Source organism: Amia ocellicauda, chromosome 12, assembly GCF_036373705.1.
Source record: "Amia ocellicauda isolate fAmiCal2 chromosome 12, fAmiCal2.hap1, whole genome shotgun sequence".
Taxonomy (NCBI): Eukaryota; Metazoa; Chordata; class Actinopteri; order Amiiformes; family Amiidae; genus Amia; species Amia ocellicauda.
Genome location: NC_089861.1, coordinates 4,429,983 through 4,456,968, shown reverse-complemented (window position 1 = coordinate 4,456,968; position 26,986 = coordinate 4,429,983). Strand labels below are relative to the sequence as shown.

General features: G+C 38.3%; 1 protein-coding gene across 1 annotated transcript in view; it reads right to left on the bottom strand.

Moving 5' to 3' along the window:
- galntl6 (polypeptide N-acetylgalactosaminyltransferase like 6) overlaps positions 1-26,986 on the bottom strand; it is a 257,597-nt gene that overhangs the window by 136,245 nt on the left and 94,366 nt on the right. Inside the window, exons 4-5 of the mRNA XM_066718126.1 lie at positions 17,202-17,340; positions 7,787-7,953 (exon numbers count right to left, since the gene is read on the bottom strand). Coding sequence (XP_066574223.1) covers positions 7,787-7,953; positions 17,202-17,340 — 306 coding nt within the window. The remainder of the gene's footprint in view (positions 1-7,786; positions 7,954-17,201; positions 17,341-26,986) is intronic.

Below are 26,986 nucleotides of genomic sequence, written 5' to 3'. Positions count from 1 at the left end.
AAGAAATAATAATAATCGGCTTACCAATCGTTCAGGATCAAAAACACAAAGCTTCCGGTCCCTGAAAAGCCCTTCCGTTTCTGAATTACAATAATCTCATCAAATTCTTATATATCTGTCGACAATGTTGTTGTTCTTCTACGTATCTCTCACAATTCCTTTCCTTGTAATCTGTATTGTTACGTTCTGAAACAGTATTACATTTTCTCTCAAAGGAGAAAATGCCCCCAGTGTTTTATGTTCTGCATCTCTGATCAGTAAATGTTAATTCCAAGGTTACCTTTCGTCATGTAAAAATAGATAATGTGTAAGATGATTCTGGCTCGGGCAGCAATTTTCAGAAGGGAAATGCAAACGTAAAATACGGGTTTATATTTAAAAACGGAGGACCATGCTTTGTCTTAGGTAGGACATTCTCATTACCCTTGCATGCTGGAAAGATTGTTTAAAGGGTTTTAATACTGGCTTCAGCTGATGTCACTTCATCAAAAATGCGCATGGATTGTGATCTAGCCCCGTACTTTACAAGCAACTTAATCTTAGCTTCAAATCCCAGGAGTCTGTTAGGGTAAGATGCTTTGGCAGTTCCTTCATGGAAATGGGCTGCATTATTGTGGTGTGATTTATGACACAATTATATCTAGAATTAAGTATTACAAGTAGGTTATTAATCATATGTTAGATATTAAAGAAGCCAAAGTTGCTGATTTAGGATATAAATTATGTCTAACAGATTAGCATGTGGTTACCAATATTAGACCTATATCAATATTAAACCTAATCTAGTAGTCTTACTACTTCTAATAAACTAAAAAAACAGAACAAATCAACTTGATAGATAGATAGATGGATAGATAGATAGATAGATAGACATGGTTACAAATAGTATTAGCACATACACGTACACTCTCACAAAAATATGTACATATACACACTTAATGAGGAACTGTCCTTAAAACTGACTGAACATTAAGTTTGTCTTTGTTTGGTTGGAGATTATTTGTATCTTGAATGCAATAACTGCATTAAGCTGTGGTTGTTGCTATAAAGTCATAAAATCCACCACTATAAGAGTGTAAGGAACACTTTGGTTTGAAGTACAAGAATTGATTTTAGTTGCTAAAAGCAAATCTCCAGTCTAGTGTGCTCAGGCCAAATGAGATGCCTTCTGCAAGGTACAACTCATTACATTATAGATTTTTCAATCACTCTGATTGTATTTATTGCTGAGACGACCCTAGTATCTTTAATGAGTTTTAGCATGCTACTTGCAACTCGCACTCAGATGTATGTTTGACTTTCTCAAAAGAGCAAATGCATAAATGAATGAATGCATAACAAATACTGATCATAAACACTGCAGAAGCAATACAACTCTTATCTGTGGCTCGAGTCTGGTCAATTCAGGAATTAGTTCATTTAATGAGGTTGGATCTCCATTTATTAGACTGGGTTAAAGACCCAGGGCCTAGTGCTGTACTCTGAATGCTGCAGGGTATTTTGGGGAACATTTCCTGACAAAGTGTATAGTCTGCTTTGATAGAGCCACCGTGTTATGATGCTGTAATAAGAAAAGACAAAAACCCTCACATGGCGCCCACAACATCGTCTCTGTAGAAGGTAGGAGGATCGGACAATTACCCTGTCCTTAATAACAGAGTGATTAGGGGGCTTACAGAGAGAGAGAGAGGTATGGAGAGAGGGAGAGACATGGAGAGAGACAGAGAGAGAGAGAGAGACAGAGAAAGAGAGAGAGAGATTTTTTAAGCTGTTACCATTTTATTTTTCTAGAGAGAGGGAGATATGGAGAGAGGGAGAGAGAGAGACAGGGAGATATGGAGAGAGAGAGGGAGAGAGGGAGAGAGAGCTTTTTTAATCTGTTACTATTTTATTTTTATAGATGTATAAAATGTTTGCAGGTTCAGCGTGGCCAGGAATGATTTCTATGCCGTTTGTCTTGGTTTTGATGACTATAAGTTACTTGTACACCTTGTCAAAGAGCGCTGCGCACTTACATTCCCAACGCCAATAAGCCAAAACCACTGTCCTTTTCAAGCATGGCAGGACTGATGGAATATTTTATTGCAAATAAATATCAAAATAAATAAAATGTTTTTTTCGTTTATTAGTTTTTTTGACCTTGTGCACGCTGTCACACTCACCGGGGCGTAGTATATAAGAATGTATTTATATATAAAAGTGCTATAATGGATTCTTAATCTTCCCATTTACATGAACCTCACGTAGGTAATTTAGGTGAAGCATATGGAGATGTCTGGATGATATTTACAGGACAAGATGCTTATGGCTGCATATGCCATATTCTTATTATAAAGGAGTCTCATGTATATTCTGTTTGTTTTATTTGTATTCATTTTCGCCTTATATTATGTATACACTTCGATACAAACAACAAACAAAAACTAGACCATTAATAATGCATTCATGATATGCATGTTCATGGTAAACAACAGATTTGGTTACATAAAGCAGCCACTGCGTGTATTTTTATTTATTGTCAGATACGTCTTTTTTCTACTTTAAAATAACCGCTATCAAGTTCATGTCTGCGGTTTACGCTCAGCAGGTGGGTAAACAGTTTTAAGTGCATCTGTGTAGCCTCTCAAGGAGACCTCTTGCGGCTTCCAGCCTCCGTTTTAGCCTCAATGACATCCGATGTAACTGGCTCTCACTGCCTGATTCAGAAGACACACTGGCAAAGCACGTCTGCTTCCCCTTTGCAGCTTTGATTAAATAGCCAAGAAGGGTGCTGTGATATCCAGACCTGCAATCCCCCTGTGCTAGTTCTAACCTGTATTATTATTGTTATTTACTTTATTTAAGCATTTATTTACCAAGATGATGTAATGTATTGCTTTTGGTCTTCATCAACATTTCTCCTAAACCAACATTTGCTTTTCAAGAGGCGTGGTTCTGCATGACACCGATCAGGGAATTGACCTGTGGTGGATGCAGACGCGTCCACAGACTCTGCTGCCGAGCTCTGATGTTTACTTTGCATTATTGATTTGCATATTTCAATTGATACGCTCCGCTTTTACATTCCGGGGGATCCAGGGTGGTCCGTGCCGATCGTTGCGTTTCAGATCTGGGAGTTTCACAGAAGGATGAGCTCCAATTTCAGGGCAATTAGTCATTATGGACAATTCCCTAGGCCTCGGCAGAATCACAAATACGCCATCAGACGCATCAAAGGCACAGCGTGGCTGCTTGAGTGAATGACAAAATAGTCTGCTGGATGCCGGGGAAATTAAAAACGGAGAAGAGGAACACAAGCACAATAAAACATACTAGAGAGAAAAAATGTTATCAAGGAAGCATTGTGGGAAAAATCAGCACATTGCAAACTATTTAGATGTCACACAATATATACATCTCATCATCAGCCTAGATCAATCAACTGCTGGATGATCACTACCACAGTAGCTTTCAGACTATTTCAATTCGCTTTCCTACATCGTTAGTCATTTTTTACCGAGGCATACTACGGTAAACCCTCACAGTGTTAATAAAAAGAGTCCTGCGCATCTCTAAAAGGACAAGTACATAAAAATCTGATCAGCTTTATAGGAGTCCCGCAATGCCAGGGAGTTAAAAGAAAGCCTCCACCACTGTGAAGAGCCGAGGCAGAAAAAGCGTTACTACTGATGCAGCATATTTTTGTGTGGCTCTCCGAGAGGTCACCTTCTGTGCCGGTCCCCGAGGGCAGAAGAAGACTTCCTGCTGCCACTAACTATCTCGGGAAGCAACCTTTGAATCTCTCTCACACACCTAATAAATGTACTGGGCAACCGCAATGCTTTAGCGGACTCCTTTGTGCCTCTTAAAATGTCACCGTGAAGGAGAGCCGAAAGTAGAATTCTTTAAGGTTCATTTAAAGCCTTCCTTAATGCTACAGGGAGTCAGCTGGAGACTGCGAAAACGACAGTGTCAAGTAATGGCATGTCACAGTGGCTGAGTGCAAAGTACTGTTCGCCGAGCTGTGTGCAACAGACATCAGAGACTATGGGGCTTCAGTGTAATTGCGTATCTGACACAATCTCCAGGCTAACACAATCTCAAGGAAATCAGACCCGTGGCCTGTTCCATTTATTCAAGCGCGTCGTAGCAGCTGTACAGGAAAGAAAATAACACAAAAAAGTTTATCAGAGAACAATTATTTAGAACAATAGTCAACGACGAAGCACTGTAACCAAATTCCTTGTTAAAGTAGGGGAAATGAATCCCAAACTTCAGCTTTCAATACCGAGGTGCGTCTCTCTAGTCTGTAACTCAATCGACTTTTCATAAAGAATTGACGTTTTTTTCGGTCCAGCACTGACAAACAAATTTGAGCAAACAAATCGGTCTGTGTTCTGTTACTAGTGCATCCTTCATTTACGGGCATCTTAAGAAACATGATCTGTCTGAAGAGTCCCAACTGAGTTAATAAATTCTGTCAAAGTTCCTACTGAATGATGACTCCCAGCAAAGTACCCGGACATTGTATAATTTATTTGTGTAATGTGACAGAAATAAATGTACACAGGCGGTGGATAAAATATTTTGCCGATAATCATCTGTTTCTTGAACAATGAGCATTAATAAAATTCAAACGAAATTAATAGAAATGAAAAGTCATTACAGAGTTAAAGTATTCTATCGGTCATTTATGCCCTTCAAATTGTATTACACCTGACAAAACTGACCAGTTTTAATTTACTGCTAGCTTTAGACACAGACAGATGGACAAGCATACTGATTGCTCATCACTACATCTGCTTTATCTTCTATCAATTTAATTATCAAAATGCAACTTTATTGGCAGCATGCTTGGATTAACTACAGACAAAAAAATGGGAAACTAAGCAACCGTGTTCCTAAAAGAAAAGGCACATCTGAATGACAAATGAGGCAGATTCAGGAGCTATAACCTCTTTTAATGTTATTAACATCCAAACAGCTATTGACGTCTGCGATTCCTTAAACAAAACTGCAAAACCGGAGAACAAGGGGGAGAAAATGTTCCCACCAGGCAGCACTGAAGACCTCAACAGCTCAAGATTTACAGCTGAGGTGTTGGAGAATGCAACAAAGTTGATTCTGGTAAAGAACTCCACGAGGGAGAAATACACATATATTATTATTAACAATACAGTCAAAATTAGAATAGAATTGACATAATACACAGTTTCAAGCAGCAGAACTCCTACAAATAGTGCATCATCCCCCCAACTGTTTAAGCATATTCAACTTATCAGAGCCAATTCATGTATAGATCAGCATTTGATAATTTTCCTGGCTAACTAAATCAAAGAAAATGATAATAAAAACTAACGATCAAGAAAATCACAGCGTTGTGATCAATAAGGCATTGTCTTCCTTCAACCACTTAATTGTGTGGAATAGTTAATAAAAAACAAACAAACAAACAAAAAACTCAGTAACAAAAATTAATAAATGAACAGATTGGGCCAAAGGGAAATCAGAGATATACAAATTCAAACTGTGTTCTAACTTGGGCTTTATTAGAGAGATCTAGGATGCATCCAAATTAGTTTCTTAACATTATGAGGTCATACACATTTCCTTAAACCAAAGCTACTGTGCCGAAATCCGAATTCCTCAATGAATTCAAATTGATATGATAAAAAGCAGACACAAGCTCTGGTCCATTTTTCATCATATAATTTCAAAGGAACTAATTTATTTATTTTTTATTTTTTGTCATTCCACCTCCAGGATAAAAATCTGTTTTGGAAAAAGAAAAAAAAAATCCCTTGCCTGCAAAATGCCCAGCTGGCAAGAACACGCTGTGTTTTAGACAACAGATACCAGTCCAAGAGAATGAGGGCGACTGAGGCAGCGTATGGACAGAGCAATTTAATTTTCACCTGTGAAGTTAATGGTTCACTAATACAATCTGTAGTCTGTGCGGAAAACACATAACCCTTGGTGCTTTCGGGGCTCTGGTATCAAAAATGATTTGATGTAGATCTATTATTCTAGTAGTAAGTTCTTTGAATTTGACTGAAAAGCTAATATTCTCCAGTGACGCCAGTGATGGAATACAAATATATCATATTGAAGCACTTTGAATAACTGTAGGTGTTCAAGAGTTCATGGAACAATTCAGAGGAGTCATTGTGCACAGCTTGTAAGAAGTGAATATGCAGGTTTGTTTATTTGACTTTCTGGTGACTGATGTAAACTTTACCATTCAAATACTGTTATGTTTTTTTAAGATATCCATAAAATGAGATGTGTTAAAGTTTTGAATTAAATTATTGCCTATTTTTGGATATATTTACATATGTTTGTGTTTTCTCATTAATTTCACAGAAAAAGAACACAATACAGACATTTTATTACAAAAAAAACGAATATGATTTTTTTAGTATGATTCTTATCTGTCCCACTGCCGACTGTGCCATCAGATAAAGTACAATGCACCTCGGATCTAAAGCTTTCTGCCCATCTGTTATCAAGCCACTGGCTATTTATATCTGCATTAAATTAAATGGTGGCTAGTGTGCCGGTGTTGTGAAATGTTTGCCAACTATTTAAATTGACACACAGACACTTCCTCCACAACCCCCCAGTTGTCTCAGTCCAGTGACCCAAACTTCACACCCCACCAGAGAGAACAACATCACACAGCATGGACTCTGTCCCTCGTTCCACTCTTATATAAGGTGTCCTGGGACAGAGCTACACATTATCAATAGTGTTTCCAGGGAGGGTAGAGAATGACAGTTGACTGACACTTAAATCTATACAGCTGTTCTTCAATTTTATCAGCACTGTGAGAAGAAATAAGGGAAACGGATTCATCAGGTTTCTCTCCCTCTCTCTCTCTCTCCAGATGAATCACCCATGTCTACCCACAGCACCGATTAATCAATACACCTTTCCTCCAGTTTGTCAATCACTTCAGTCTGCGTAATTCGGTGGAATAACTGTTTTTGTGTGAGTACTACGCAAGAATAAACAAGTTCTTTCCCAAACTGGGTGTCTGTGTATTTATGAGAGATGCACAAGTTCAATACTACTATTTTAAAAACACACTACTCCTATATAGTAATACAACAAGTGTGACACAACAAAATTATCCTTTCCACATTGCTTTTGAAATCAAGATAGTCAACAGACTAACTAGACTTGAAGCTAACTAATGAGTAACACTAATGTTCTTGCGCGAATAGTTAACAACAAATCAAATATTTATTTATTTTTAATGTAAGTTCCAGGACTGTTTTGCTTCCTGGAAACTTGCAGGTCAGCACCCTGGCAATGCATAGAGGTTAACTGATCAATGTGTTATTCATAATTTATAAATGTTTAATATATGATTAATAGATACTTTATAAAGAATACTACATTGCAAAATAGTTATAACGGTTATAGAATGGCCACAGTTGAACAGGTAGCTAAAAAGTGTTCCTACCATAAAAACAAAATAATCATTAAAAACTGAAGAAGTGCTATAACTATTATAACTAGTTTATAATACATTATTCACGGTTTATAAAGTATCTATCAATCATATATTAATTTATAAATCATTAATAACACATTAATAAGCAGCACCTTAAGTGTAACCCAGTTATGTATAAGGAAGCAAGCAAGAGACAAACTGCTTCTAACACCCCAAGGAGACAGAGAGAAGAAGCTAATAAAGGTGAAAAATGGACGTTTGAAAAAGAAGAGGGGGGAGAAAAGCACAGCAACGTCCCAAGGACCGAGATCAATCGGAACCAAATCCAGCTAAAGCAGCAGTACCTACCCCGGTCGCTAAAGTCATCCACGAGAATGATTTCTGCGATGAGGTGATCGGGGGTTCGGTGGGAAATACTGTGCACTGTTCTCAGCAGAGAGGACCATCCTTCATTATGGAAGGGAATGATGATGCTGGTGTTCGGCAGTTTTTCCAAGTACAGCTTCTGCTTGCAACTACAGGGACAGGAAGACAAAACACAATCAGGCCGCAGCAGGCACCAATCCACACTGGTGCGCCGAGCCCTTTCGGATCGCTACCGAGTCAAATATTGGATACACTGACAGGTCAGTCGTACGCTGTCGAACTTTAGGGTGAGGGAAACGGCTGAGAAATAATTCCTGAAAACAAAAATGTGTTGTTCATTTGATCAGACTTTGATCAGAAAAAAGGAAAAACAAGTCATCCACAATCTATAACTTAACTGAATGATTCAGATATTCAACATCAGACATGAACCAGACACTTAATAATGTAAAGAAGTGCACAGAGTCATTCAATTGCATAGATACTTAGCAACACTATAATGGTAGACTCAAATGACAGACATATAATTGTTTCTGTTCTACTACTTTAACAATGTGTCAGTCGGAACATTAACTACATTAAAATAAACTGCACCGCACATTTAACCCAGTGCATTTATTGGCAGACGTTAGCTACGGGTTAATGAAAAGGTGACATTTCTGATACTTCATAGCTGGCGAAGTTAGATGTCTTTTTTCGAACCAGGAACATGTTTTCATATGGCTCCTCTCTCATGTTGAACATTTGCTCAGTACATAAGTATATCTGTATGATTCAGACTTAAAAGATGCCACTACCAGGGTTAATCACTTAAGACTTGACTTTAATAACCTTCTCATACTTTCAGTCATAAACTGACTTTAATAAACTGCAATGTTGAATGACTTATGATAGAATATAACACTGCAGGGTTTATTTCAATCAAGGCATGCATTCGGGAGGACACTATATTACCCCACAGTTTCTATATTAATTAAAGTCCACGTTGTGAATTGGTAAATTAAAATGTGATGTTGCTAAAAGAAAGCCGGGTTCATTTTGGAAACAGACAGATCATAACATATTTCTGCTACGATAAGCATGCAAGATTACTTTTGGTTTTATCTCATTCAAATTACTGAATAATCATCGTTAGTCTTCCACGGCTTTTGATCATGCATTATTTAGTGTAAAGGATGCTTGAGCACACAATTGGAAAGAGAGTGCGTGGCAGTTGGTTTTGTAATGGATTGCAATCTCATATTAAGAGTTTAAACAAGAACCCTAGGAGGGAAACAAGGAAAAGGAAATCGTAATGTGATCTCAATTTCCCTTTTTTCTTTCTTGCTTTGATTCTTGGACCTCGACGCACAACGTTTCAGAAGCACTGCCAACCTCTCCCAAGTGAGACGGAGTGAGAATGTGGAGCGTGTTTACCGTATGGAAGAAACACAGAAGGTAAAACTCAGTTATAAAGGTAAATGGGTTAAAATGTCATTAAATTCAAAGAGATGCCAGAATAAAGGTGATACAGAACACTTAGGTAGTGTTCAGTGATAAAATGTAGTAGGTGTGTCATGTTTTCCACGAGACACGCACTTCTATTCACCGCGGCCACCTTCTATTCTCAAACGTCCTGCTGATGCAAGTTTAATGGATTCCAACACGGCCCTGCTATGCTCACCCTCCTCCAATTCCACGTGCCTCACATGCAGATCAGCCTCATTATTTTAGTCACACCTCATGTGGTCAATACGGGCAATAAGGCTCCACAAGGCAAAGTCAAATACATCACAGACTCCACACATACATAGAAACTGAGAATTTAGTAAAGATTGATATTTGTGTTTTAGTGGACGTACACAGGTAGGTTCACTGTGGTTTGGAAAGTTTTAAGTCTATTATGTCATGTATTATGGACTGTATATGCCAAACCTTTATTATCTATGTTGAACCCTGCACTCGTGTGTTGATTACAGGTCTATGGTCAGTAGTTAATATCTCCACACTACTTTGTCACGCAGCACATGCAGAGTTACCTATAACAGCATGGAGTTTAATTATAAGCATTTACATCCTGTTGGACACCTTCAGTGAGAACCTGTGCGATGCTTCATTTGCCAAAATGGCAATTTGTATTCAGTAATTAAACAAATCCCATTTAAGAAGCGATGAGCTCATTACAGTTAGTCAGATGGAGTTGGCTGATGAGACTGTGCTTGATGGTTTCCACAAGCAGCTTTCGATTTACCGTAGTGGCGTAAACTTGACAAGCTGCTCCAATATACGGTCATCTGTTGAGTAACTTTTAAGTAAGTCCTGCTTTACTACATCATCATCATCATAAAGGGTAATGTCCACACGTGTGGGTCACTTCATGTCAGTTCTAATTGTAAATACTCCCAACAGATGGTGTCTTAGAGAGGCGTCGAAACGTGTGAAACACAATGTACAGATCATATGCTCATGGGCGACACTTTCCTCCACTCAGGGGCAAGAGCGGAGAAAGGGGGGGCCAGGCAGATGCACAAATGAGGGAAGGCATGACTATTGATTGAATGAATTAGTTAATGCAAGTTAAAAATATTTTATTTGGGTTGCTTAAGTTGATTTGTTTTCAGTTCAAGCTCTAGATTTAATACTTAAAGTCAGGACTGGAGCAATTTTCAGACTTTCATAGAGAATCGGCACGTCTAAGCAATACCTGAACTCATTACATTACACACAAGCATACTTTTAATATAAAGGTAATGCTAGGCCATGCCTGTATATAATGAAATCTATAAACCTAAGCCTAGCTCAGCCAAAATCAAAGACCAATCCAAACCCCCATCTGCAATTCTTAGACATTAACTTCACATTGACTCCTTAAATGGAAACCCTAACACTCTAACAATATTAACTACAATACTAACTCCTAATGCTCTATGGCATCATACATCACGGTTATTTGATCTTTCTTCTTTCAGTAAGAACGGTCTGTTGACGTTCAGGGACCCACAATATGTCTCCCCAACATACCATCGAGCCTCCAGTCATTTTCAGGCATGAAATGGTAATGTAATCATGTTTTAGTGAGTAGAACTCGATTCCCCGGCGTCGAATAGCAGAAAATAAAAAAGGCAAGGTGCTGCTATTGAAGTCATCCTTTCCGATTAATTTGCCATAGTTCAAAGAATCTTCTTTTTGCGGATTTAGCCGTATCTTATATGATAAAAAGCCACAACTGTTATTTACTTGCCTTAATTAAAAGGATTCTGATTATAATAGCCAACACACTGAGTAAGAGAGAGGGAGAAAAGGAGCCCCTGGCGTTCAGAGGGAATAGTTCACACAGGTAGATAGCAGTAAAAGGCAAAAGCAGGTTTTGTTTGACATCTGCTGTGTGACAGTAGGAGGCAGATCTCTGGTAGATATAAATCCTGTGAGCAACTTCAGAGAGAGGAAGACACTCACCTTGCTGGTGGCAAAGGCATATTTAGCGAAACCACTGCATGACTTTTACTTTAAATAAACACCCGGTTAACAGTGAAATAAAGATCATATATATTTTTAGGCTTCCACGCCAGAGGGGATGGAATCCTGTTGTTAAATGCTGAGAACTCATATTTAAATTATTTTTCCTTCCACTGCGTTCTCTCTGCCCCCCCCCCCCCCCTCTCAAAGATTATTCTTGCAAAAAGAAGGCTTTTTAAGAATCAAGCAAATGTTAACAAAAAATGCGGCTGCTAGAAAGAAATCAATATGCAGCTCATTATCACAAATTGGCTCCTTCATTGCATCATTTCACAGGAAAATGTAAATCTTTGAGAGACATGGTCCTTAGTATATTAGTAGATTGTAATCGTGGACTAAAAATAAGAAGGTGAAAGTGTCTTTACTTACATGTCTGTAGCTGCTGCCACTTAATCAATGCACCAATGTGCGTTAATAGAATGAATAATTTAGATAATTAAAGGAATTAATCAATACGTGGTTTAATTAAGCAGATCACATGAACACCTTGCGTGGGGAGGAATGAAGTGCATCCAAAGAAATGCAGTTCACGTAAAACACAGGGCCCTAATTATCACAATCAAACAACAGCATCTCCTGATCAGATTCTGCCCACATATTTCTTGTAAAGCCAATCTGTAGTAAACTCAATAATAATATATGTTCAAAACAATGCAGTCCTGTTTCTCTACTGTCCAAGAAGAGACCACATTATAGGAGCTGTGTTGTGATTTACAAACAGGCCTGGAATACTCAGATACACCTTTCACAGAAAGCGCAGTCCTGTTGGAAGGTGTAAGGAACTCAATAATAATAAATACTCATGAGGTGGTGAGGTGGGGCTGTACATTAACACATCCCCTATAGACATCAAGAGGTATCACTCAACACTCATTTAACAGCTTCAGTTATTACCCTATTGATGTATTGTCACAAAATCCTAGTAAGACTGTTCCAAATCTTGTAGCTAAGCACTCGGTTTTGTGATTGTGGTTGTTATTGTTGGGTGGCCAGACATCAATCACATTGTACATTGCATTTGTTTTCTGCCATGTGTGACTGCATTTGCATTTTCTCTGAGCCTTGATTGGATCTCTATGTAATCTGCATCCCTTTAGAATCTATTAATATTAAAATATGTGACAAGATATGAAAAATCTGGACTGCTTCCAAGTTGGGGGTAATTCAGCTGTTTTTATGGTCTAATCCATTTAAACTGGTCCATTTTCAATTAATGATAATTAGGAATTGCTTATTTACACAGGTGCATGTTTGTTTGAATAGAGTCTTCATTTGAATCGTTTTTAAAAACTATTCAGATGCTTAAGAACAGACATGTTTAAATATTACAGGACACTCGTCGGAGTTCCTGTTCTGAATATTAATCTCCACACAAGGCTTATTCGGCCTCAACGCCACCAGAAGTTTGGAGGTCTGCTCGGATAAAGAGGACACTGGGAGATGTTTTACATGCCTCTACATTGCATTAAAAATATTTGCCGCTTTGTGTTTTGGATGCAAAGCTGCTAATATTGACTTCTCTCAAACAACTCTTGGTTACACTTTTTAATAAGGTGCTGCTTGTTAATGCGTTATGAATGATTTATAAAGGTTTAATATATACTTTATTACTAACACATTATGAATTAGTTATAGCAGACCACAAAAGTGTCCCTCTTTCAAAACATTTATGAACAGGTTATAAAGCAAACTTCACTACTGCTTTGACACATTCCTAATACAATATTTTACACTTTTTGATTATAAATGATTTATAAGAGGCATAGTTTTAGCTACCTGTTGGAATTTGAGGCCATTCCATACATTGCTATAACTGAGTAATAACTAATTTATAATACATTACTAATGCTTTATAAAGTATCTATTAATCACTACATGATTATATATAATTAATAGCACATTAATATGCAGTACCTTATTATAAAGTGTTACCCAAGTCTCACAATACTGAAATACTTTTAAGTTTACTACTAGTATACATATACATATACATATACATATATACTATGAGATACATAAAAACATATGAAAACACCAGGCTGCTATTTGCAAGTGGTTTGAGGGGTACCACATTTTTAAAAGAGTAGCTGCGCCCTTTAGCGGACTACGCTTTCAACAACCTCCCACGTAATACAAATGTACCCAGAGACATTATTCATTTGGCCAGTTGAAGCAGTTTCCTAGGTCCCTAAGTGAGTGAAGATTTAAAAAGCATTACCAGGTCAGTTGGACTGCAGGTTGCCACCTCGTTTGAGAAAGAAAACAGGAATGATTAACCTATGGCAGGATCTTCACCTCTAGATGCCACAGGGTATTTCACATTATGTACAATTCTCTGATGGTTTTCTTCTCCCTCGTTAAAGGCTGCACAATTCTGCAGTTTGATTTGGTCCCAAAACCACTGTGTCACCACCCACTGCAATCAAATCTTTGTAACACGTGGAGATATCTCGCTTTCCCAAACTTGTCTGCGAACAAAGACTACATTTGAAGTGAAGTGAGCTCATTTTGATTCAACAACCTATTATAGTTTTCAGTGGACCACTTTTCCAAGTAATTTTACCCAATGGAGCCTTTTAAATTTTATTTGTCACCCCGAGTGTTATTTTTTCACAGCTGGAAAATCATTTAAACCAGACTTTCTAAGACATTTTTTCACTGCAAGAAGAGTTGGCTCTCTTCTCGTGACACTGAGCTCTACTGTAATCAAGTTGTGATGAGTCACCAACTTCTTTTAACCTCACCTCTCTTAACCTGTTTCTGAGGTTTAGATTTTTGTTCCCCTCCTTATTTTTTCTGAGCAATTTGCTGGTGTTTTTCCAACTTTTTTTAACCTGTCATCAATTGCTGGGTACAGTGCACATTTTTTGTGCACTTCCCTCAATCATTCCAGCCTTCACCTTCACAAACCTAAAGAGCAGCATGTGTTTTTTCAAAGTGTGTTTGGCTCTCCAGGTGACAAAAGTCTTCCATTTAGCACACAGCTTGAATTGTAACACCCATGACATGTGACAGTATGTGTTTGTTCCCTTTATAATCTAATGAGCTGATGTCTGCTGCAAATACATTAGTGGAATTGTTATTAAAACAATGCTTGAGCTTCAATTTCTGATTTTTTTTTATTGTTATACAAATCAATGTATTACCTTAAAATACATTTTGAAAATCTTAAAAAAAAACAAAAAAACGTTTGTTTTATTATTTTCCATGGTTGTACTGGTTTGTTTCAGTGGAAATGAGAATTATAAATCCGAAAATCAGCCCTGAATAAGGCACTCTCTGATTAACACATTTCAGCGTAGTGTAGCTGTGTAGTGTAGTGTAGCCTCCAGTGTAGTTTTGTCAGTGTGCTTCTGGTCATTGTCATTCTGAAAGGTAAACTAATGCAGAGGGCAGCGGGTTTTTCTTATACGTTTTCTTCACAAGTGCTCTTGATTCTTGTGAGATCTTTTTAACGTCTTGTGATGTATTGATGTATTTATTCCCTTGCATTTTCTATGGTGTCACTTGTTATTTTATTGCACAACTGTGATGCATCTAGGTCTTCTTGTTTGTCATAAAGTTCACTAAATCGATCCTTCAATTTTAATTTGGACTCCGCTTGACGGTTTCTTCATCAGTTTCCTTTCTGCATTGATATTGAAATGAATTCTGCCTTGAACCGTCCTGTGGTCGCTTCCAGTATTTTTGGTTATATATACACCTCTACAGTTACCAAGCATGTCAAATACAAATATTATACAGAAACAGGAGACTGACACTAAACATAATTAGATGTGCAACAAGTCATACATTTAATAACAGCAATAGAAAAACTGAATACACTCTTATCTGCCATTTACCCAAATGTGCTCTCACAAATCCATTACTGCAATGACAAAACAAATTCCCTTCTTTTTACTTCATGCTTTTCTTTAAAGCTCAGCCTTTACCATCGTATGTTACAAAACAGCCATTTCAGAGTACCTCATGTTGGTTTCTTATTTACTATAAACCTCAAGGCCATTCAGTCTGGCTTGCACTGACACCAGCACAATGCTACATATGCTACTCCCGAGGGGGTTGAGAAAGAAGAGACTTAATATATAAAAGCATTCAGACACTAATTAAAAGCCATTCATTAACAGTGACCTTTATGAAATTAATGAAACGGTGAAATGATAGAATGAGCTGCCGAATGGACTATGGTTTAGTATTGGCTTTTGCAGGATTGTCTTTTTTTTGTTGTTCTTGTGGTGTTTAACCTCTGGAGAAGCCACTAAAATCAATCAATCAATTTTTATTTAGTATTGCGCCCTTTGCAAGGTTGCCAAAGAGTGCTTCCAAGATTAAAAGAACAATATACAACATGTTAAAGTAAACCATGAGGCTTGGAGGAGAGGAAAACAAAAGCTCCTATTGGATGAAAGACTGTTATAGGAGAAAATAAATCTCTGGGGGTCCACGGCTTACAGCCCCCTCCAGACAACACAAACAGGCAGCATGAAGATCAGAAAGTCATTGTCTTCCCTCTAGTTAGCGACGTTCAAAGGAGGGACAACCCCAGCTAACAATAATGCATCGGGGCCTCACAATTCTTGTAACGGTTTACAGTCATGATAAGTAACATTTACAGTATTTTTCTATCAGGCGGAGAAGTCATTTATCTTCTCACAAGATCAGTTCAAAGGTTAAATGAATTGTGTGGGCAGACTACATATCTTTTCCTCAACATGAAGAGGAAAGGAAACAAAACGCAGAACCACATTTTGATACTCAAGTTGTGTCACTGCGATTCACTTTTGCATTCCAGACGAGGGGTTTGCTGTGCATTTCCAGAGACGCAAATGTATTAGGGATGTACAAATATTTTGAGTTAATTACAAACTCTAATTCTCAAGGAATGATTTCACTTAGTGCTCTTTGATAATGAGCCTCATTGGGATTGCAGATCTCGTCGATAAAGCAGCTGTGATCTGTGGTAATTATACATGTGGCAGAGAATGACATCCAGATCAGTTAAAATTAAGTACAGTATTAACAGTCTGCAGTCTCGAATGCCAGAAATGTAATGCAGCATGACTAAGTTTCAAATAGTTCTGTTAAAAATTTTCAAGACTTTTTTCCTGCATTTATTTATGAAGCATTTTCTGTATTGACTGTCCTAATAAAGTCTGAATCCGTTTCATTCCTTATTTCATCATTATCAGTATTTAGGTTGCTTTGATAGAGAGGCCATGACAAACTAGGAGTTAACCAGTTTTTGGACACTATAGGACAATCTCTTCTGTTCCACTCAAGGGTACTCTCCTGTAAGAGTGATTGGGTGTCTTGCCTGTCCATTGGCCCATTTGCAGATTCTACACATTGCTTTTAATTGCTTTTACACAGTCACACAACTCCACAAGCACTTAAGATCCATGACCCGTGGTATCTAGTAAGGCAGGATCTATCTTAGCATCGATCAATACAAAATAAATAACTTCCTCTGTGTGTAAATCTCCCTTTAACAGAGCGCACTTCCCTCATACTCAAAAGCTTCTCATCTCATGCTTACACAGACTTTTAGTAATAAGTATGAATTGCTTTCCAGTTGAGTTGTACTTTAAAAAAAAAAAAAAAAAAAAAAAAAAAAAAAAATGGGGGAAGAAATGCAATACGTTCTACTGTCTCTCCTGAAATGCCTATTAAGAACGAATTCAAACATATATATGTCCTTTTGAAGTATTCATGTTTCAGATATTCAGTTCTACAAAATACACACTTGTAAATCTGTTATCAGTTGTCATCATGTCTTTGACGTTGGGCCAACCGTAGTAAAAGGTTTTCTTCCATGTTTTTATATTCTCTCATACACTTACTTTCACTTAAATCGGTGGAGCTTGAAGACAATTAAATGACCTGTGAAAGGAAGTTGACTTACTTCGGGTGTCTAATATCTGGGAGAGAGCGATCCAGGGCGATGTTGTTACTGACATATATGTTGAAGCCATTCTCTCTGTAGGCCGAGTCATCACACTCTTCCTCGGTGAGTGGATAAGGCTTCCCATGCTCCCCTTTACCTGAAAGACACAAACGACAGCTCAGTCGCAGCCCTCTGCAGTGTATATTGTATCCTTGTTCACTTTGGATATGTTTAAATAGAAATAGCAATTCCCTATCTTATTTTACATGGACTATACAGTGGACCAACTGAGCATAATTTAAAAATGTACACTACCTGTCCAAAGTTTTAGAACACCTCCATTTTTACAGTTCTTATTTAAATGTATGCAGTTTAATGTCTCAATGTACTCTGAAATTAAAGCCTAGAACAAATAAACATTTTGGAGATAAAAAAGAAATCATGGAATCATTTTGTTTAACAACATGTAATCTAAATGTTTGACTCATCAAAGTACCAACTTTTGCAGATATAACAGCCGTACATACTCATGACATTGTTTCTACAATGGAAATGAAATATTGTTCAGAAAGTTCTTCCCAACACTGTTGCAGAAGTTCCCACAAATGTTGCACTTGTAGGTTGCTTTGCTTTCACCCTTCTGTCCAGTTCATCCCAAACCAGCTTGATGGGGTTGAAATCTAGAGACTGCGCTGGCTATTCCATGATTTGAAGCCTACCATCTTGTTCTTTTCATCTAAGGTAGTTCTGACATAGACTGGAGGTATGTTTTGGGTCATTATCTGGCTTTGGGTCTGCCAGACCTCCTCCTGACAGAGTTTCCTCCAGTTTCCAAGTACTTTTTGATGGTGTAGAAAACTGTTCTTTAAAAATGTGCTTACATTTCAATCAAAACATGGGGGTGTTCTAAAACTTTTGACCAGTAGTGTATATTGATTAATTCTCTTTTCAAGTGAAGACTGTGTCAATTTAGAACTGGAGTTAAAACAAGATATTTTATCTTTGGGGAACAAACCACAAGAAGAAGCTCAATTTCTAATACATTAAGGTATGCATACCACAGGAATAACAGCTGTGCTTCCTCTTAGTGCTGATGTTGATGATACACTCACCTAAAGGATTATTAGGAACACCTGTTCAATTTCTCATTTATACAATTATCTAATCAACCAATCACATGGCAGTTGCTTCAATGCATTTAGGGGTGTGGTCCTGGTCAAGACAATCTCCTGAACTCCAAACTGAATGTCTGAATGGGAAAGAAAGGTGATTTAAGTAATTTTGAGCGTGGCATGGTTGTTGGTGCCAGACGGGCCGGTCTGAGTATTTCACAATGTGCTCAGTTACTGGGATTTTCACGCACAACCATTTCTAGGGTTTACAAAGAATGGTGTGAAAAGGGAAAAACATCCAGTATGCGGCAGTCCTGTGGGCAAAAATGCCTTGTTGATGCTAGAGGTCAGAGGAGATTGGGCCGACTGATTCAAGCTGATAGAAGAGCAACTTTGACTGAAATAACCACTCGTTACAACCGAGGTATGCAGCAAAGCATTTGTGAAGCCACAACATGTACAACCTTGAGGCGGATGGGCTACAACAGCAGAAGACCCCACCGGGTACCACTCATCTCCACTACAAATAGGAAAAAGAGGCTACAATTTGCACAAGCTCACCAAAATTGGACAATTGAAGACTGGAAAAATGTTGCCTGGTCTGATGAGTCTCGATTTCTGTTGAGACATTCAGATGGTAGAGTCAGAATTTTGCGAAAACAGAATGAGAACATGGATCCATCATGCCTTGTTACCACTGTGCAGGCTGGTGGTGGTGGTGTAATGGTGTGGGGGATGTTTTCTTGGCACACTTTAGGCCCCTTAGTGCCAACTGGGCATCGTTTAAATGCCACGGCCTACCTGAGCATTGTTTCTGACCATGTCCATCCCTTTATGACCACCATGTACCCATCCTCTGATGGCTACTTCCAGCAGGATAATGCACCATGTCACAAAGGTCGAATCATTTCAAATTGGTTTCTTGAACATGACAATGAGTTCACTGTACTAAACTGGCCCCCACAGTCACCAGATCTCAACCCAATAGAGCATCTTTGGGATGTGGTGGAACGGGAGCTTCGTGCCCTGGATGTGCATCCCACAAATCTCCATCAACTGCAAGATGCTATCCTATCAATATGGGCCAACATTTCTAAAGAATGCTTTCAGCACCTTGTTGAATCAATGCCACGTAGAATTAAGGCAGTTCTGAAGGCGAAAGGGGGTCAAACACAGTATTAGTATGGTGTTCCTAATAATCCTTTAGGTGAGTGTATATACAAGCCTAGCCAGATCTAGAACTCTAACATTATCGCTAACCCTGACCCTAACCTTGCGTGAGGTTTCCCTGTGTTTCTCCCATGGTATTCATACAGTAATGCATTAGGAATCTGCGCCCGTTATTGCAAAGTTATTGCAATCTGTGTAATGACTGCATTTTAAAAACACATCACATGCCAATCTCTACACACATCTCTGTGTTGTTAAAACAGACATTAATATTAATATTATACAGGTTGAGTAACTGCTCATCTTTGTGGTACGAACAGACTTTACACAAACAATACAGACCTGATTTAGAAACACAATCACCATCTTAAATAAACACTCTCTCCCTCTGATATGCTTGTAGGCACAGTGGAGGCCTGACTCTTCTATTCGATTCTGCAGAACATTTTCAGCACGTCTTTGCACAAGTAGAATGCTTCCCCAAGTAACATATAATCATCACTAAAGTGCGCTCTTCTCCTACTTTGAAGCAGCCGAACGGCATCCTGCATGTGACAATAAACATCAGTGCTCCGGCTCTGTTCCAGAGACGATCTATGGAAGGATTTGGGTATTTATGTCGACTCATCAATGTCCGCCGCTTGACAATGTTGGAACGCGGGAAAGATCATACAAAAAAGAAAAATGCTTGGATATACAGAAGTGAGAAGAATCATAGAAATTCAGTACCTCTATAAAATAATGCTTAATCATCATCATCTAAACACTTACAACATTTAAACAGTTCTATTATCCTGCAATTGGACTTGAGGTCTTTAAACTGCTGGAATAAGGAATTCTGCCTCCTGCGATTCTTCCCCAGAGAGAAAGGCATGATGGGATACCACACTCTAGTTTCTGCACTTATTTATGATTGCATTGATATTGTTCTAAAAGCTTAAAAAGTCAAACTTTGACAGTCACTAAGTTTTTACCCGTTTTCCCAAACAGAAAAATGTAGCGTTATGTTGGATGTATTTGGATAAGAGCATTTGGGCTCTGAGCTGAAGCACTGATCTAAAGAAAACCTCTCCCCCCCAAAGTTATCAGATTCCCTTAGCTCATCAGCTTGGAACTGGTGTGCATCAAAGTGACAGTTTTGGGGAGGATGGCACCGAGAAGAGGCCAAATAGTTTGGAATTCTGCTATGAGATGTCTGGAGAAAGGGGCCTGTAGGTGATAAAAACTCTTTGAAGTGGACGAGAGCCGAAATCCCGACATAGAGCTACGAACCCAGGCCAACCGGCATTTCCAAAAGATGGCATGGATTGACATCAGTCATAAATCAAGCCCCCCTCCAATAGGACACTGGGGGCTGAAACCGAAATCCAATCTCAAGAACTCAGGGACCAATCATCTGTTGATCTGACAGACTATAAGGAACAGCGGACAGTCTCTCTCTCTCTCTCTCTCTCTCTCTCTCTCTCTCTCTCTCTCTCTCTCTCTCTCACCTGAACCAGAAACTCGCTGCCACAGCTCAACCTGTAGCTCTGTTGCCAGAACCGGAACCAGAAACCAACCAAGTCTTTGCCGGCAACAGAAGAGTTAAACTGGGAGAAGGAGATTGAGCCGTACAAAGAATTCTTTTAAAGGACTTTATTAAATAAATAACTTTACAGACTGCGCTGCCCGCCTGTGCCCACCTGATCAGTGGAGTTTTACAGCTGGACAATTGACTAAGTCGACTGTATACGAAAGTGTCAGTCATTTAAATAGCTATTTGAGTCTTAAGAAACTTGACCCTTGGAACAAACAGGGCCCTGCTTTCCTCAAAGACTTTGTCTTCAAATAAGTATGGTGAGAGACCCTGCTTGCCAAGAAGATTTTGTGCACAACCTTGGAGCCTTCAAACCAGTGGAAAATCTGTTGGGAAAAGACTCAAGACTCAAGACTCAAAAGACATTCGCGAAACCCCAACTTCCAGGTGCATCGACTGAGTGGAAGTTCTTGGACAAAGCCGAACCGGACTGCCTTTGTTCCAAACCACACGGACCTCGTGCCGTGTGCTGTTATCTGAGCCCGAAGCCAGAGAGGCCTCTCTGCGACGAAGTTCAGATAAGTTTAACAGTTTGGAGTTCATGATTCATGACATTTGAGAAATCAATTAGAAATGTTAATCTGTGATTCATAACTAGAATGTGTAATATCATTTAGTTTTCTTAAATATAAATGTGTGTTGCATTAAACTGCCTATCCTTAATCATTGAATAATAATCAGTTAAGGGAAATTGTGGTAACAAGTAATGATAGGATCTTTCTCGGCACCTAAACGTAAATGAGACTGATATATATATAACGAGAAGTTACCTGACATAAATACTAACCTGCGTAGTTATTTAATGTCTGACTAATAATACTAACGAGAGACTCCCCTTCGTCTTACTAATCGGTATTGTAGTCAATGTGTTTATAACCTTTTTTGTTTAACGATTTGTGTTATCATATGCGATCCCATGGTCTTTGATTTGGTCACGGAAGTGATTTGTCTTTGATTTGTTGATCTAGAGTTGAATTTTAATTAGTTTTTCCCTTTTGTATAATTAGTGTAGTGCTACATCTAGTCTTTGTTTTGAATACATTTGACAATTTATATCTTTGGAATTGGTGTCTGCGTCCAATTATTACAGAAATTGAGTTCTACAAGATTCCAGGATTCGTGATAAGGTGATACTATAAATTCACTTCTTTAATTGAAATTTATAAGTGTACCTTACGCTACAAAAATAACACCCACAAATGGAGAACTGTCACAAAACTTTGTGCTGATGTAAGTTACCAAAAGTAAATCAATCTTTTAAATCAGGAGGATTTAAATTTGAAATCCCATGCATTTTACTATGTGTCGCTGTGTCTTCATTTTCATGGACTGTTCTAATGTAACTCATCAGAATCCTGGAAAGCACTGACAACCCCAACACCCACACCAGTCAGGCACGCTCCAGTCATTATTTTATCAGACTGAACACCAACCTCGCGGCCTATCTTTCTCTCTGACAACCGAGCCCTCCAGCCAGTGAAATTACAAAAGCCGAGTGCCTCGAGAAATGCGCTGGCTCTGTGCTTTGTCACTGCGCACAGAGTGCAACGCTCATACAAAACTGTTCATTTATTTATTATTCTCTGCAATGGGGGTCACAACCTCATAGCATTTTCAAATACATTTCCTCATTTTACTTAATTAAATGGTGTTCAATTTGAATGGCTGGGGAAAAAAAAAAAGCCTTGAGCCCCCTTGCATGCAAATGAACAAATGAAAACCATGCAAAGTCATTAGGAATGTGAGGCAGGGCGAGAGAGAGAGAGAGAGAGGGAGGGAGATGTGAGGTAGGGTTGGGGTTAACGAGCTAATCAGTGTGCTTACAAATAGATTCATGTTGCTGTTAACTATTAGTTAATATCCGAGTTAACTGTTAGTAGATATAATATAAATGAAACATAGATGAATATCTGTTTATGCATTTCTAATTAGATACCATTTATAAATAAGCCATATTGAATGGTTACCAGGCACAAACACACAATTTAAAAACTAAAGCCTATGTGTTAATTCATTTATAACCTTGTTGTCAATCCTGTTGTAAGCCAATGCAAACAAATGCCCCTTAAAATGACGCACGACCTCTCTGTCCCCCTCTCCCTCTATCCAGCCATCTCTGACTTTTGAAGAGAATGTCTGCTGGAAACTGTTGCGTTTGACACACAATATATGCTGACAGTATGTGAGTTTATAAATGTCATTATAAAGCAATATTGTAATTTAAGAAGCTCTGCGCCGCCCACATGCGAGTCTGACCTGGGTTACTTGGGGAGGCAGTGAATACTCGCAGTTAAACCTGAAGGCTGCGAGTCGGATTTCAAATCTCAGCTCAGTGACTGAATTACTGCATAACCTCAGGCTATACACATTACTGCCATGTGCCTGAGACCTAGTCAGCTGTAAATCTAGATAAGGGCTCAACTGCTCAAAACAAGATGTTACATATCACTTACGCTACTAAATCTAGCCTAAATATATATAAAGGAAAGTGTGTTTTTTTGGTTAGATTTATTTTATTTTTTACTTATTGGCCTTAGTATTATTCAGCTGAACTCTGAACTCTTAACAAGCAGAATGGAGTTTTTTTTTCCTCCTGCTGCATGTTTCCAGTATCTGGCAATGTCTTTAAAACAAATCATTGAAGAATTATAAAATGTTCTCATGTTTCACTTATCCTGTTGTTCTATGTCATTTTTATCAACATATAAATTGCTCTACAAGAGGACTCAGCCTCCTGCATTTTTGTATTTTTACCTTTGCACACACTTAAATGTAATGATACTTTTTAATGTACAATCATTTATTCTAATCATCAGTGTATATTCAGTAGTGTGAGAGCAAAACATTTATACTAATTTGCAGATAGTACACAATTTATTTTTGCTTTATGTATTGATGGTATCTGCTAAAAGTTACTTTCACATCTATTAAACTATTTATGTATTATTATTATTATTATTATTATTATTATTATTAATAATAATCTTATCAAATTAATCTATTTATGTATTGTTAGATTAGTGTTAAGTACATATGGAGCCAAATAATAAATACGTGTTGACTAACAATTTAATACAATAAATGTATGTGCATTTCATATTGTATTTTAAAACTATTCTATTACTTTTGTGGCATGACCCGCAGTATCGCTCAAGGTGAAAGACAACGAGATTCAAGAGTTAAAAACTTAGATATTATGTTCTAAAGTGCGTAGATACACTCACCTAAAGGATTATTAGGAACACCATACTAATACTGTGTTTGACCCCCTTTCGCCTTCAGAACTGCCTTAATTCTACGTGGCATTGATTCAACAAGGTGCTGAAAGCATTCTTTAGAAATGTTGGCCCATATTGATAGGATAGCATCTTGCAGTTGATGGAGATTTGTGGGATGCACATCCAGGGCACGAAGCTCCCGTTCCACCACATCCCAAAGATGCTCTATTGGGTTGAGATCTGGTGACTGTGGGGGCCAGTTTAGTACAGTGAACTCATTGTCATGTTCAAGAAACCAATTTGAAATGATTCGACCTTTGTGACATGGTGCATTATCCTGCTGGAAGTAGCCATCAGAGGATGGGTACATGGTGGTCATAAAGGGATGGACATGGTCAGAAACAATGCTCAGGTAGGCCGTGGCATTTAAACAATGCCCAATTGGCAACATTTTTCCAGTCTTCAACTGTCCAATTTTGGTGAGCTTGTGCAAATTGTAGCCTCTTTTTCCTATTTGTAGTGGAGATGAGTGGTACCCGGTGGGGTCTTCTGCTGTTGTAGCCCATCCGCCTCAAGGTTGTACGTGTTGTGGCTTCACAAATACTTTGCTGCATACCTCGGTTGTAACGCGTTGTTATTTCAGTCAAAGTTGCTCTTCTATCAGCTTGAATCAGTCGGCCCATTCTCCTCTGACCTCTAGCATCAACAAGGCATTTTCGCCCACAGGACTGTCGCATACTCGATGTTTTTCCCTTTTCACACCATTCTTTGTAAACCCTAGAAATGGTTGTGCGTGAAAATCCCAGTAACTGAGCAGATTGTGAAATACTCAGACCGGCCCGTCTGGCACCAACAACCATGCCACGCTCAAAATTACTTAAATCACCTTTCTTTCCCATTCAGACATTCAGTTTGGAGTTCAGGAGATTGTCTTGACCAGGACCACACCCCTAAATGCATTGAAGCAACTGCCATGTGATTGGTTGGTTAGATAATTGCATTAATGAGAAATTGAACAGGTGTTCCTAATAATCCTTTAGGTGAGTGTATATTATAGTTCATAGAATATAATTAAACTACATTGGAGCCTAATAATTGCATGTGCATGTATTGTGAAGTTATACCGCGATGAAGGAAAAAGTTTCTCCATGGCACTATATTTTGAGTCCACATGAATCAAATCTTTATTTTATTTCCTGTTTTAGCTGCAGTAAGATTGGCCTCCCGGCCTCATAATCTGAGACGCCAGTCAGTACAAGTCGCTCTCATGTCAAATCAATTCAACCGTATTCAACATCGCCCTTAAACTGACCAGAAACCGAACAGAGAAGTGCTGTAATGCAGGGATAGAGCACGCCGGCTTCCTGGGCTCTACCTCGCACTGCTCAACACTCAACAAACTCAGGATTGGCTGGGATTTAGTGCCGGGTGCGTGTCACATTAACATTTTACCGCTTCTCTTTTGCATACGGCAGGGGATCTACGTGTCTTTTGTCTTGCCTGTCTTGTTGCTGATGGAAATATAGCATTCTTATTAGATCTAATACTGAACTTATTTTGTTATTTTTGTGGACATGCCAATCAAAATTGTATACGTTATGTTCTTTGCGTTTCCCTTCTCTATTCCTTCGTTGAAAATATGTTCTCTTTTTCGTTTAATAATACGGCTGGATGAGTTTTCTCTTTTGAAGATTATTGACAGTAAAATGCAAATAACCATAACAGTCAAACCAAATCTCATTCCGGAGATAGCATACATAAAGCAAATTGAAACTGAATTAATGACATGAAAAGCTTAGGGATCTTTTTTCTTTCTTTTTTTCCTCCGCTAACAGTATGCACACTTTTCTTGCTCATAAGAATAAAAACGTTGTCATGATACATAATCTGCATAGGTTGGTAAACTCTCTCTCTGATGAATTATTTTTCCCCAACAATAAATAAATGCAAACAAACATTAAAAAGGGAGAAAACTGTGTTGTACATGGGACTGCATATTAATTTATGCCGTTCACTAAAGGCTTTTCAGAAGTCTTTCCCACAGAAGAGATCCTTCACCGAAGCCAAGAAATAAGATCAATTCCATTAAAGGGTAGCTTTCTTCATTAACATGGAAAAATATTAACAGGCAAACTGATTAATTCAAAAATCTTTACTGCACATTTATTGTTCTCTTACTGCACAGCTCTTTACATAATTATACCATCCTCCCTCCTACCTCCAAACAGAAGCTTCTCGAAGGCTCAGAATGCAAACAGAGAGCAAAGAATGTGAAAATATTAAATATGATGGTATACCCATAGGTTAGCATTCAATATTCAATGTTCGTGTCTATTCTTCTTACTACAGATGTGTCCAAAACATGGACCAAATGGGAGACATCTTCAATTACAGCCTTTGAAAAGTCTAAGGAGATAAAACCTTAGCTGGGCTCTTACTAGACACCCATACCCAGGGCGACGTTACAGTTTTCACAAGAAACATGTTCACAACATTACAAAGTGAAATGGATTCGAAAGTTAACACATGCATCATATTCATAGATATCTCCTGGATGCTGGATGCGGAGACACATCTAAGGCAGATTAGAACAAAACTTTGATCCATCCACTAAGAGACAACAACAAACCTGTACTCACTGGTGGCTTAGTGTTTGTGTGAGATGCCACATTCTTCTGCTTTTAAACATAACCACTATGAAGAATGGGTTTAGGTTTTGTGATTAGT